At 40.8% G+C, this 15,235-nt stretch overlaps 1 protein-coding gene across 6 annotated transcripts in view; it reads right to left on the bottom strand.

Annotated features, from left to right (window-relative positions):
• GALC (galactosylceramidase) overlaps positions 1 to 13,943 on the bottom strand; it is a 59,092-nt gene extending 45,149 nt beyond the window's left edge. For 2 of the 6 annotated variants that reach the window (XM_060004092.1, XM_060004095.1), the window contains exon 1: positions 13,749 to 13,943. In XM_060004092.1, coding sequence (XP_059860075.1) covers positions 13,749 to 13,943 — 195 coding nt within the window. Of the gene's footprint in view, positions 1 to 3,115; positions 3,203 to 12,953; positions 13,486 to 13,513; positions 13,520 to 13,748 lie in introns of those variants that run through there. The other 4 variants (XM_060004097.1, XM_060004098.1, XM_060004094.1 and 1 more) reach the window with 4 other exon arrangements.
• Between the last annotated feature and the right edge of the window lie 1,292 nt (positions 13,944 to 15,235).

Genomic DNA, 15,235 nt, shown 5'->3' with positions numbered 1-15,235 from the left:
GCTGTACAGTGAGTGGCAGGGCCCAGAACAGATCCCTAGCAATCTGCTCTTCAGTCCATGTACACCATACTGCCTTCCCTATCAAATATGAAGATTCCAAACACTTATTGCCACAAACTGTGCTAGGTACCAGGGACTTCAGAAAGAAGTTTAAAGTGGTGTACAAATATAGTCTTGCAACCATTTTCATCCAATCGTATTTACCGAACTTCTAAGATGAGTGATGCATTACACATAAGGACACTATTAGAATAGATAACAGTCTCCTATTCTGAGTTACGAAACAATTCTTCTCATTTTAATAATTTTAAACTGAGTTAGTAAACATAAAATAACAAAACATTTCCATTTTCAGCAAGTTAAACAATGGATTTAATATCAAAGTAAAGATATTAGGACATTATGAGTCCTCATTTTAAGAAATACTGGCTATTCCAGGTTTAAACCACAAAAATAGAAAGGAGAATGGTAGTAGTAAAGAATAAATACATTAGCCCATTAGTCTACTGTTTACCTTGAAATATGCACCAGCACCTATGAGTGAGATTGCAACATTAGAAAATAAAAATGTAAAAATCAGCTGGGTTAGGGAAAAGATTTTTTTTTCCCACAGTAGAAGGTCAGATCTGTGATCAGACTACAGACCAAGTTATCCACTGGCTTTTCCTTCTTGTAATGCAAATGCAAAACTTAATCTCTGATCACCAAGGCATCCACTTTTCAAAAATAATTATGTTTTCTGGTACGTCTACTTAAAAATAGTCACCCAAATCTCGTCGGTAACTTGAAACCTTAGAGTTTTGCTAAGTTAAATGATGGAAATTAATTAAATATATAGATAATTTCCGAATAATATAAAATGCTAAAACATTAATTACTGAACATAGGTTTATCTACTTTTGGTTTCTTATCACAGAGAAACAAAAGATATTTAGATCTGTTAGAAAACATGTCTTGTGCTACAATGAAAAACTGTACCAAAAAAGAAGTATATGCTTCTAGAAATTATAAAATATATTCATAAATTTGCCAACCTACAGAATACTGGTATAACAGTTCACAATTGTTTACTTCCTAGTTTTCACTAGAAATTAAAGTTTATAAGAGTCAAGCATTCTAACTAATATATGTAATTAAAATACTGGAAATAATAAGGGAAACAATTCTATCAAGGGAAGTAGGATGTATTTTGGCTAAGAAAAGGTATGAGGTAGAGAGATGTATTTTTGTTAGGGAAATGAAAGTAATTTTGTCCTAAAGTAGACAAAATGAATGGATATAGAAGCTGGGGAAAGAGAGAGAGAGAAGAAGAGAGGGAATTTTACCTGTGTAGTCAAGCTAGCTAAAAATGAAATAAATTTATTATAAGGATTTTTTTAAATAAACTTTAATAGTGTACTTATGTAAAACTAAAACTTAATTATCTTTCATCTGCTAAGAAGACAAATTTTTATTAGACTATTGGTCTGCTCTTGATAAGCCTGTGAAAGGTTTTTCTTTACCTTTTAAGTAATCTGCCTAGGAAATAAAGATTCTGTGTTTTATCAAAATAATATTCTATGCTTCACATTATCTTTACTGAATCTTTAATTACTTAAAAAAAAAAACGTGAGTCTTCTCTATTAAAAGAGCTAAGGTTGTGTGTTTGGGGTGGGGGGGTTAAACTGGGATTAAAATAAGTAACTTTATGTATTTGCCTGTGAAGTTCTTGTCATTTTGGTTAAATGGATAACTAAGTATTATTTCACAGTGACCAACAATCCTATTTAATCAAGTGTTTTAACAGCTTTTGATATTTTGACAAACTTCCCAAAATCAAATTCTAAATGAAGTCTTTTTGACCTCAAAATAACTTTGAGATTTTCCAGATGGGCCCTGGAACATCTCAAAAGATGTGGTCTTTCTCCTTATAAAAAGACAGACATTAAACTAATTAGGCTTATTTGGTATGTTAAATTGCATGGGAAGCACTGTCAAAGACATAATGCTAAACCTTCTTTGGGTTATATTTGTATTGATATATGTTACTAATATATGTGTTCCAGAAATTACATGAAATTCCTAGATACCTGCTATATCCTGGTATAATGTTATCACTTGTAATTCTAGTTATTAACTTAAAATGTTGTATGTCACAGAAATAACCTAATTTCCTTGTCATTTGCATTATAATAAACTTTATCAGATCTTTAACATGGTCGTGTTTAAGTCTTTTTGTCATTTACAGACAATTATTTACTCTGACACTTTTGCAAAAGTGTTCTTTGAAAAGTGCTTCATCTTCAAGAAGACTTGTGAAAAGGACTCTAACTTAAAGTACAGGATTCTGATAATTTTCAGATCATATTGCTCAACTGGGTAAGAATTTACAGAACTCTAAGGTAAAAAAAGATTCAGGGCTTCCCTGGTGGCGCAGTGGTTGAGAGTCCGCCTGCCGATGCAGGGGACATGGGTTCGTACCCCAGTCCGGGAAGATCCCACATGCCGCGGAGCGGCTGGGCCTGTGAGCCATGGCCGCCGAGCCTGCGCATCCAGAGTCTATGCTCCGCAACGGGAGAGGCCAGAACAGTGAGAGGCCCGCGTACCGCAAAAAAAAAAAAAAGATTCATAAAACTGCTAACTAAAGATCAGGTTCAATCAGAATTAATTACAAGGAACTGAATGAACTGATGAGGATAATTATAATTTTTATGACTTTTTATCTGAAACATTATTAGTTCTTGAATGTTTTTTTTTCCCCCAGACTTAAGGAAACCCTTTTTCCTAAGCTGTCTATGACTTACAGCAATTTGGTAAAGTGTACCCTTATAAACAAAGATAAAACAAATTTCTCCCTACCTGATCCCTTCAGAATTTAGAAACTCTTAGCGAGTATTCTCATTTTCATAGCAATATATTTATTTGCATAAGTTCCTAAGAATCTGTCCTCCTTATAACAGGACACAATTGGAAACATTGATTATATTACTAAGGTTTTAACTGGAATGTCATATCTGAGAGAGATGAACATAGACTCAGATATGACCAGACAGATTTAAGGAACTAAGCTTGACTTATGGAGCCAATAAAGCTCCTTGGAAAAATCAGCCTGGCAACTTGCTTACAGAAGCCTTACCAGGTGAGTAAGGAAGGTCGCTTCCTGGCAGATGTAGGAACCTCAGGATATTCGGTGGACCTCGAGAAGAAAGGAATTCACCCAAATCTATCAGTACTGCAGGGAAAGTCTGATGGTAAGCTCATAGCTTGGCTTCCTACCTTGAGAGAGACTTCTAAGAGTCCAATCTGTGATTCCTTGTGTGAAGGTCCAGCAGAGTATACTTGAAAGAGCCTATATGGTCTATCACTATTCTTGTTGCACTTAATAAATAATAAATTAATTAATTATTAAATAATCAGGCCAGACTTATTTTGCAAGTAAATTAGCATTATTTGGGTTATCTCTGATAAAAGGTGGGGGGAAGGGGAAACTATAGGACACCCTGTGGATATCAGATTTTAGTCCTGTTAATTGCCTTTGAGGTTTGTTTTCTACCTGTAAACTGGACTGAAGACTGAATTCTTCTCACTTCCTCTAATATCTGGCTACAACTCTCCAGATATTGTTTCCAACTTTTTCCCACCTTTCTGATTTGGAATTATTGAGAACTAAAATTGCCCTTTTCCTGAAGCCATGCAAGCTAAAGTGGGACAACTAGATATAAACTCCAGAGAAATCACTACAACAGTTCATGTATGAACAATCTTTGTGCCTCTTGCTGCATGCACCACTCAGAAAGAACCCCCCCACCACCAGAGATATTCAGACTACAAACCAGGAAAATCTATGATTGCCACCATCTGTCCCCACCCCGTCTGAATATGCTTCAAGTCCTACATCTAGAAATCTCAACTGGCTACCCTCAGGCCTCAGACTAGGTTTATAATCTGCTCCAACCACTAACCATTGTTTTTCTTTTGTTTCCGTAGAAGTGCCTCTTATGAAATAACCTGAATCAAATATTTGCACCATAGAGGCCTAACTTTATAAACACACCTGCAATCCACCAACTCAGCACAGATTCAAACCTACTTACACCAGATGTCCCAAGATGTTAATCATAACATTATCTAATCTTTGAATGGATCCCTAGGGCCCCAACATCACTGATCTCGTTTCAAGGTGTGACCCTTTAAGCTTGGGTCAATGGCTACCAGCTGGATTTCAGGACTACTGCTTGTTCGATATAATTATTATAGGAGTGCTACTAAAATCCTTTCTAGGTTACAACATGCCCTATCCCTGACTTTGAGTAAATCAGCTACTCAGGCAGTTAACGTCCTCACCACTGACTCTGATGCCTAGGCATGAAGGGTGGATTGTAGTGTAATCCCCAACAGTCGGTTTTTCCTTTTTTGTAATGGAAGGGCAGGACTTAAGCTTTGATTGCAAGGCATCCACTCCAGGGTTATCCACTTCAGAGATAGCTATCTCAAATAAACACACTGCCAGCCACAGAACTAGATAAAGAGCCAGGCTGGGGTTGGCGGGAGCGGGTGGGGGGGATTCTTTGTTTGAGATCTTGGTTGATTTCGATAACTGACCATCATTAGGGTCATTTTTTTTTTCTCTTCCTTCACTTTAAATTTCTACTCTTAGGTTTTGAACTCACCAATAAAAAGTGAGCGCACAAAACCCTAGGCCTCACCCTTGACCCTAATGAAAGCAGAACCCCAGGCCCACACCCCCCTCTCTACCTACAACCTCCCTGTGTGGCCCAGGTGTGCCATGTGCTTTCCAGGGCCTGTGAGTAATAAACTTTTTATTTTCAAGGTTTTCTGACGGTTATCACTGAGGGCATCTTGCAATCATAGTAAATAGCACAGAGAGGAGCTTCAAGATGGCAGAAGAGTAAGATGTGGAGATCACCTTCCTGCCCACAAATACATCAGAAATACATCTACATGTGGAACAGCTCCTACAGAACACCTACTGAACGCTGGCAGAAGACCTCAGACCTCCCAAAAGGCAAGAAACTCCCCATGTAGGGTAGGGCAAAAGAAAAAAGAAAAAACAGAGACAAAAGAATAGGGACGGGACCTGCACCAGTGGGAGGGAGCTGCGTGAACACAGCCTGAAGGGGGCTAGTGGGCCACAGCTTGCCAGGAGGGAGTCCAGGAAAAGGTCTGTAACTGCCAGAAACGCAAGAGACTTTTTCTTGCCTCTTTGTTTCCTGGTGCGCGAGGAGAGGGGATTAAGAGCGCTACTTAAAGGAGCTCCAGAGACGGGCGCAAGCCGCGGCTAACAGTGCAGACCCCAGAGATGGGCTAAGGCTGCTGCTGCAGCCACCAAGAAGCCCGTGTGCAACCACAGGTCACTATGGTTGACGGAAATCTCTCCCAGCAGCCTCAGAAGCAGCGGATTAAATCTCCACAATCAACGTGATGTACCCTGCATCCGTGGAATACGTGAACAGGCAATGAATCACCCCAAATTGAGGAGGTGGATTTGGGGAGTAATGATTTTTTTTTTTTCCCTTTTTCTCTTATTGTCAGTGTGTATGCGTATGATTCTGGGTGTGATTTTGTCTGTATAGCTTTGCTTTTACCATTTGTCCTGGGGTTCTGTCCTTTTTTTTTTTTTCTTTTCTCTTTTTAATAAACTATTCGGCACTTGCTATCATTCGTGGATTTGCTTTCTGGTTTGGTTGTTCTTTCTTTTTTTTTTAATTACTTTAAAAAATTTTTAATAATTATTTTTTGTTTTTTATTTTAATAACTTTTTAATTTAATCTTTATTTATTTTATCTTTTTCTTTCTTTCTTTCTTTTCTCCCTTTTATTCTGAGCCGTGTGGATGACAGGCTCTTGGTGCTCCACTCAGGCATCAGGGCTGTGCTTCTGACGTAGGAGAGCCAAGTTCAAGACATTGGTCCACCAGAGAACTCCCAGCTCCACGTATTATCAAACAGCAAAAATCTCCCAGAGCTCTCCATCTCAACACCAAGACCCAGCTCCACTCAATGGCCAGCAAGCTACAGTGCTGGACACCCTTTGCCAAACAACTAGCAAGACAGAAACACAACCCCACCCATTAGCAGAGAGGCTGCCTAAAATCATAATAGGTCACAGACACCCCAAAACACACCATCAGACATGGGCCTGCACACCAGAAAGACAAGATCCAGCCTCATCCACCAGAACACAGGCACTAGTTCCCTCCACCAGGAAGCCTACACAACCCACTGAACCAACCTTAGTCACTGGAGGCAAACACCAAAAACAACGGGAACTACAAACCTGCAGCCTGCAAAAAGGAGACCCCAAACACAGTAACTTAAGCAAAATGAGAAGACAAGGAAACACACAGCAGATGAAGGAGCAAGGTAAAAACCCACCAGACGTAACAAATGAAGAGAAAATAGGCAGTCTACCTGAAAAAGAATTCAGAATAATGATAGTAAAGATGATCCAAAATCTTGGAAATAGAATGGAGAAAATATAAGAAATGTTTAACAAGGACCGAGAAGAACTAAAGAGCAAACAAACAATGATGAACAACAAAATAAATGAAATTAAAAATACTCTAGAAGGGATCAATAGCAGAATAACTGAGGCAGAAGAACGGATAAGTGACCTGGAAGATAAAATAGAGGAAATAACTATCACAGAGCAGAATAAAGAAAAAAGAATGAAAAGAATTGAGGACAGTATCAGAGACCTCTGGGACAACATTAAACGCACCAATATTCGAATTATAGGGGTCGCAGAAGAAGAAGAGAAAAAGAAAGGGACTGAGAAAATATTTGAAGAGATTATAGTTGAAATCTTCCCTAATATGGGAAAGGAAATAGTTAATCAAATGCAGGAAGCACAGAGAGTCCCATACAGGATAAATCCAAGCCAAGACATATATTAATCAAACTATCAAAAATTAAATACAAAGAAAAAATATTAAAAGCAGCAAGGGAAAAACAACACATAACATACAAGGGAATCCCATAAGGTTAACAGCTGATCTTTCAGCAGAAACTGCAAGCCAGAAGGGAATGGCAGGACTATTTAAAGTGATGAAAGGGAAAAACCTACAACCAAGATTACTCTGTCCAGCAAGGATCTCATTCAGATCTGACGGAGAAATTAAAACATTTACAGACAAGTAAAAACTAACAGAATCCAGCAACACCATACCAGCTTTACAACAAATGCTAAAGGAACTTCTCTAGGCAGGAAACAACAGAAGGAAAGGACCTACAATAACAAACCCAAAACAATTAAGAAAATGGTAATAGGAACATACGTATCAATAATTACCTAAAATGTAAATGGATTAAACGCTCCAACCAAAAGACATAGACTGGCTGAATGGATACAAAAACAAGACCTGTATATATGCTGTATACAAGAAACCCACTTCAGACCTAGGGACACATACAGATTGAAAGTGAGGGGATGGAAAAACATATTCCATGCAAATGGAAATCAAAAGAAAGCTGGAATAGCAATTCTCATATCAGACAAAATAGACTTTAAAACAAAGAGTATTACAAGAGACAAAGAAGGACACTACATAATGATCAAGGGATCAATGCATGAAGAAGATATAACAATTGTAAATATTTATGCACCCAACATAAGAGCACTTCAATACATAAGGCAAATACTAACAGCCATAAAAGGGGAAATCGACAGTAACACAATCATAGTAGGGGACTTTAACACTCCACTTTCACCAGTGGACAGATCATCCAAAATGAAAATAAATAAGGGAAGACAAGCTTTAAATGATACATTAAACAACATGACTTAATTGATATTTATAGGACATTCCACCCAAAAACAACATAATACACTTTTTCCTCAAGTGCTCATGGAACATTCTCCAGGATAGATCATATCTTGGGTCACAAGTCAAGCCTTGGTAAATTTAAGAAAATTGAAGTTGTATCAAGTATCTTTTCTGCCCACAATGCTATGAGATTAGATATCAATTACAGGAAAAAGTATGTAAAAAATACAAGTACATGGAGGCTAAACAATACACTACTTAATAACCAAGAGATCACTGAAGAAACCAAAGAGGAAATCAAAAAATACCTAGAAACAAATGACAATGAAAACACAACAACCCAAAACCTATGGGATGCAGCAAAAGCAGTTCTAAGAGGGAAGTTTATAGCAATACAATCCTACCTTAAGAAACAAGAAACATCTCAAATAAACAACCTAACATTACACCTAACGCAATTAAAGAAAGAAGAAGAAAAAAACCATAAGTTAGCAGAAGGAAAGAAATCATAAAGATCAGATCAAAAATAAATGAAAAAGAAATGAAGGAAACGATAGCAAAGATCAATAAAACTAAAATCTGATTCTCTGAGAGGATAAACAAAATTGATAAAGCATTAGCCAGAATCATCAAGAAAAAAAGGGAGAAAACTCAAATCAATAGAATTAGAAATGAAAAAGGGGAAGTAACCACTGACACTGCAGAAATACAAAGGATCATGAGAGATTATTACAAGCAGCTATATGCCAATAAAATGGACAACCTGGAAGAAATGGACAAACTCTTAGAAATGCACAACCTTCCGAGACTGAACCAGGAAGAAACAGAAAATATGAACAGACCAATCACAAGCACTGAAATTGAAACTGTGATTAAAAATCTTCCAATATGGGCTTCCCTGGTGGCGCAGTGGTTGAGAGTCCGCCTGCCAATGCAGGGGACACGGGTTCGTGCTGCGGTCTGGGAGGATCCCACATGCCGCGGAGCGGCTGGGCCCGTGAGCCATGGCCGCTGGGCCTGCGCGTCCGGAGTCTGTGCTCCGCAACGGGAGGGGCCACAACAGTGAGAGGCCCGCTACCGCAAAAAAAAAAAAAAAAATCTTCCAATAAACAAAAGCCCAGGAGCAGATGGCTTCACAGGCAAATTCTATCAAACATTTAGAGAAGAGCTAACACCCATCCTTCTCAAACTCTTCCAAAATAGCAGAGAGAGGAACACTCCCAAACTCATTCTACGAGGCCACCATCACCCTGATACAAAAACCAGAAAAGGATGTCACAAAAAAAAAACACTACAGACCAGTATCACTGATAAACGTAGATGCAAAAATCCTCAACAAAATACTAGCAAACAGAATCCAACAGCACATTAAAAGGATCATACACCATGATCAAGTGGGGTTTATCCCAGGAATGCAAGAATGTATATTCTTCAATATATGCAAAATCAATTGATGTGATACACCATATTAACAAATTGAAGGAAAAAAAACCATATGATCATCTCAATAGATGCACAGAAAGCTTTCAACAAAATTCAACACCGATTTATGATAAAAAACCTCCAGAAAGTAGGCACAGAGGGAACTTACATCAACATAATAAAGGCCATATATGACAAACGCACAGCCAACATCGTCCTCAATGGTGAAAAACTGAAACCATTTCCACTAAGATCAGGAACAAGACAAGGCTGCCCTCTCTCACCACTATTATTCAACATAGTTTTGGAAGTTTTAGCCACAGCAATCAGAGAAGAAAAAGAAATAAAAGGAAACCAAATGGGAAAAGAAGTAGCAAAGTTGTCACTGCTTGCAGATGACATGACACTATACACAGAGAATCCTAAAGATGCTACCAGAAAACTGCTAGAGCTAATCAATGAATTAGGTAAAGTAGCAGGATACAAAAGTAATGCACAGAAATCTCTTGCATTCTTATACACTAACAATGAAAAATCTGAAAGTGAAATTAAGAAAACACTCCCATTTGCCACTGCAACAGAAAGAATAAAATACCTAGGAATAAACCTACCTAAGGAGACAAAAGACCTGTATGCAGAAAATTATAAGACACTGATGAAAGAAATTAAAGATGATACAAATAGATGGAGAGATATACCATGTTCTTGGACTGGAAGAATCAACATTGTGAAAATGAGTATACTACCCAAAACAATCGACAGATTCAATGCAATCCCTATCAAACTACAACTGATATTTTTCACAGAACTATAACAAAAAAATTTCACAATTTGTATGGAAACACAAAAGACCCCGAATAGCCAAAGCAATCTTGAGAAAGAAAAACGGAGCTGTAGGAATCAGGCTCCTGGACTTCAGACTATACTACAAAGCTACAGTAATCAAGACAGTATGGTACTGGCACAAAAACAGAAATATAGATCAATGGAACAGGATAGAAAGCCCAGAGATAATCCCATGCACATATGGTCACCTTATCTTTCATAAAAGAGGCAAGAATATAGAATGGAGAAAAGACAGCCTCTTCAATAAGTGGTGCTGGGAAAACTGGACAGCTACATGTAAAAGAATGAAATTAGAACATTCCCTAACACCATACAAAAAATAAACTCAAAATGGATTAAAGACCTAAATGCAAGGCCAGACACTATCAAACTCTTAGGGGAAAACATAGGCAGAACATTCTATGACATAAATCACAGCAAGATCCTTTTTGACCCATCTCCTAGAGAAATGGAAATAAAAGCAAAAGTAAACAAATGGGACCTAATGAAACTTCAAAGCTTTTGCACAGCAAAGGAAACCACAAACAAGATGAAAAGACAACCCTCAGAATGGGAGAAAATATTTGCAAATGAAGCAACTGACAAAGGATTAATCTCCAAAATTTACAAGCAGCTCATGCAGCTCAATATCAAAAAAGCAAACAACCCAATCCAAAAATGGGCAGAAGACCTAAAGAGACATTTCTCCAAAGAAGATATACAGATTGCCAACAAACACATGAAAGAATGCTCAACATCATTAATCATTAGAGAAATGCAAATCAAAACTACAGTGAGATACCACCTCACACCGGTCAGAATGGCCATAATCAAAAAATCTACAAACAGTAAATGCTGAAGAGGGTGTGGAGAAAAGGGAACCCTCATACACTGTTGGTGGGAATGTAAATTGATACAGCAACTATGGAGAACAGTATGGAGGGTCCTTAAAAAACTAAAAATAGAACTACCATACGACCCAGCAATCCCACTACTGGGCATATACCCTGAGAAAACCATAATTCAAAAAGAGTCATGTACCACAATGTTCATTGCAGCTCTATTTACAATAGCCAGGACATGGAAGCAACCTAAGTGTCCATCAACAGATGAATGGATAAAGAAGATGTGGAACATATATACAATGGAATATTAGCCATAAAAAGGAACAAAATTGAGTTTTGTAGTGAGGTGGATGGACCTAGAGTCTGTCATACAGAGTGAAGTAAGTCAGAAAGAGAAAACAAATACCACATGCTAACACATATATATGGAACCTAAAAAAAAAAAAAATAGTCATGAAGAACCTAGGTGCAAGACAGGAATAAAGACGCAGACCTACTAGAGAATGGACTTGAGGACATGGGGAGGGGGAAGGGTAAACTGGGACAAAGTGAGAGAGTGGCATGGACATATATATACTATCAAATGTAAAATAGATAGCTAATGGGAAGTAGCCGCATAGCACAGGGAGATCAGCTCGGTACTTTGTGAACAGCTAGAGAGGTGGGATAGGGAGGGAGGGTGGGAGGGAGTCGCAAGAGGGAAGAGATATGGAGATATATGTATATGTATAACTGATTCATTTTGTTATAAAGCAGAAATTAACACACCATTGTAAAGCAGTTACACTCCAATAAAAACGTTAAAAAAAAAAAAAAAGAATAAAAAGAAGCACAAGGACCAGTCCCTCCACAGCACTGGTTATCAATAGGCTGAGACCAGCCCAAAACATCCACCCAGCAAGCAAGCATTCAAGCTGGTTCCGAATTGCATCTAAGGATACAAGCACCAATCTGACTCAACCCAACAAACAACCCATTCAACCAATTCAAGAATTCTGCCTTACCATTTTCAAATAAAATCAGTTTTAGCTATGATCTGGGGTACAAAAAAGCAAATCCCTCTCACCCAAAGATCTGCCACCATAAACCCCATGGACCCAAAAGCTATAAACACAAGGGGATAAAACAAAGACAAGACAATGGTTACAAAGAGCATGAGACAGGACTAAGTAAATTGTTAGGAGCCAAGAACAATCAAGCTACTGTGGCAAGCTCCCAGGCCTAGGAGCCACCCATCAGCATGACTAGGGAACTAAGGAAATTACCAGCTGTGCCCACACAAATGTTGCATTAAGCTGGAATGGCCCTCATGTCTCCCTTAACATAAGTATTTTAAAATGCCCAGATAATACAAACTTATCCCAAGTGACACAGCCTAAAAAAGACTAAAAAGACATGCCAATTAAATGCAATTAGTATCCTGGATGGGATCCTGAAACCGAAAAAGAGCATTAGGTAACAACTAAGGAAATATGAAAGGAAGTACAGACTTTCATTAACGTAATTAATATTGGTTGGGACAAATGTCCCGTACTAATGTGGGATGCTGATAACAGGAGAAAACTGGCTACAGGGTATATGAGAACTCTGTATTGTCTTGGCAACTTTTCTGTACATCAGAAACTATCTTTAAATTAAAATTTTATTTAAAAAACAGAAAACCGCTTGCTCCAGAGATCCTTGAATCAGGAAAATAGTTCTCTCAACATTTAGTATGAGAAGGCACTGGCGCATTTGTTAAAAAGCAAATTCTCAGGCCCCACTCCAGAACTGTAAAGTCAGAATGGGAGCTGGCGGGGAGGCCAGAGTCTGCATGGAAACAAACGACCAGGTGATTCTTACGCATCTTAACGGTGGTGAGTCACTATCTTGACTGGTGACCCACCGTTTCCCTCTCCTCACACACATAAATAGCCACCAATGAGGCATTGCCCCTTCCAGAGGGCAACTCACCCCCTTAGGCCTTTGCCATCCCAGGGGAAAACAATCCTCCAACAGTAAACAATCCTAAACTATCAGTTGATACTGGTGTAGCCTGCCATTAGAAAAAGAAAAAAAAAAAAAAAAAAAAGTCCCAGACAGTTTCTAGCCTCTCACCTTCCTAAAGAGGCCTTGAGATACCTGCTGTGCCTCCAAACAAAAACTTATCCGGGTGCTTCCCTGGTGGCGCCATGGTTGAGAGTCCGCCTGCCGATGCAGGGGACGCGGGTTCGTGCCCCGGTCCGGGAAGATCCCACATGCGGCGGAGCGGCTGGGCCCGTGAGCCATGGCCGCTGAGCCTGCGCGTCCGGAGCCTGTGCTCCGCAACGGAAGAGGCCACAACAGTGAGAGGCCCACGTACCGCCAAAAAAAAAAAAAAAAAAAAAAACTTATTCGGTAGTTGACCCTTTGAAAGAGCCCAACCGCATCCTGCAGTACTGGTCCAGGACTCCCGAACCCCCTCCCTAAAAAAGAAGAGGCACAGCCAGAGCATCCCACTGGGGCATCCTCTTCAGCAGACGGATGCTCCTCGGCTCCCTGGCCGTCTCTGGAGCGACCCTCCCAGAGTGCCCTCTCCAAGGCGAAGAGACCCCCCCACACACACACACAGGCCCCGCTGCCCAGAGAAAGGAAGGGTTTGAGCTCCAGCCTTGTCACTATCTAGACCTGTCACTTACTCGGTGGACCCCCGGATGTGTTAAATCTAACTGGCTCTACAAGTTCATTTTAAACCAGCAAACGCAGGTTACAGCCTCGCGGCCGGCGGGTCCGGACAGCCAGGCGAAGGGCGGCCGCCGGCAGCCGGGCCGCGACGGGAGAGCGTCGAAACGCTGGGCTACGCCGCGGGGGCTTGTGGGGCGAGACGGAGCTGTGCCCTGACGCCAACCGTGCGTCCCAGCCCCCGTTGCTCACCCCGCCGCCGCTGATAGCTCCGATGCCGTCGAACTCCCGGCCCAGCCCGTCGGAGTCGTCGAGCACGTACGCGCTGCCGGGCGCCAGCAGCGCGCACAGCAGCAGGGGCACCGCGGCTTGGCCCGCCGAACCCGCGGCGGCTGTCATGACTTTCACTTGGCGTTGCCGGGAAGCCTGGAGTAGGTGCTCAGCCATTGTGTGGGTCACATGACTCCGGCGCCCGCGGAGGCGGGTCCGGTTGCCGCCATGATGGAGAAGGGCAGGAGGCGGCTGGCGCCGCCGCCGCCATGTTGAGTGTGGGCCGCAGCTTGTTGACGCAGCCGCCGTAATGTTGGGGGAGGGCGGAGCGAGCCTTTCCTACTCGGCCGAACTTCACGGCCCGAGTTAAGCCTTCGCGTGTATCCGTTCGCTGCCTCTCCTTCGGCTTCACCCACTGGAGCACTTTATCGAAGGGGAGGTGGATGTCCAAGGCCAAGGGAGCAGGGCAGTGCGTGGCCTATTATGGACCTCCCCGAACGTCTCCGGGCGCTTCTGCCACCTGCCAGTACGTGGCAGAACGAGAAAGAGGAGCAGGCTTGAGTCTCTATCCTAGTCCCTGTTCAGCTGTCACCTTGGTAGAGTCACTTAACTTTATGAGCCTGAGTCTCCTCTTACGTAAGATGAAGCAAGAAGAGCAGCCGCATGGGGACATATGATTAAATGAAATACGAGTAAGGCAACAGACAGGCAGTAAATCTTAGCTGAATGCGTGACACACTTAGCAAGCCTTAGCTGACATGTATCTTCATCCTGGTAACAACTTCATCCTGGTAACAACTTCATTCTGGTAACAGCTTCATCCTGGTTGCTTCATAAGGTACTTGCCGCTGCCAGTTGAAATGGTTCCAGGCAGATAACCCTAAATTGGCAGGGAAGTTGTGGATTGTCCTGGGATTCCTGCCACATCCGGCATTGGTCTGAGATATCTGATTTCCTTGGTATTGAAACAAATTGAAGAGACTATTGAGAGGCTGCAGAGAAAGCATCTCTGATCCCCAGGTCTGATTGTTTTGCCCCTTAACTGCAAACGTAAATTTAAGTGTCAAGACTACGATTATACCAGGAGGAAAAATTTATCTGGGCAGTCCCGTAAACACACTCGTCAGGCCCTTATGATAGCTCTAGGTTCTTAATGGACAGTATGCTTACTCTTTCCACCTTCCTAAATTACTATAGGTCTATTGTGATTTACCAAGGACAGTCCCAGCTTGTGTCTATTGTCCTAACATAATTATTGATAGTATCCCTTTCACCCTCAAAAATGTTCTGGCTTGTATGATAAATTATATAGTTCCCTGTATATTGGCCACTTGTTTTCTTCCATTTCTTCTTTTCCCCATACAGCACTTATCTGAACTACCTTCCTTACAATCACCATTCTGTGATTCAAGTCAGTAACTTGTCAAGTTCCATAGATGTACCTTCTCTGAACTCACTCTGATCCATCT

The sequence above is a fragment of the Delphinus delphis genome, chromosome 2, assembly GCF_949987515.2.
Source record: "Delphinus delphis chromosome 2, mDelDel1.2, whole genome shotgun sequence".
Taxonomy (NCBI): domain Eukaryota; kingdom Metazoa; phylum Chordata; class Mammalia; order Artiodactyla; family Delphinidae; genus Delphinus; species Delphinus delphis.
Note: the sequence above shows the minus strand (reverse complement) of the source record. Positions and strands in the feature narration are given on the sequence as shown.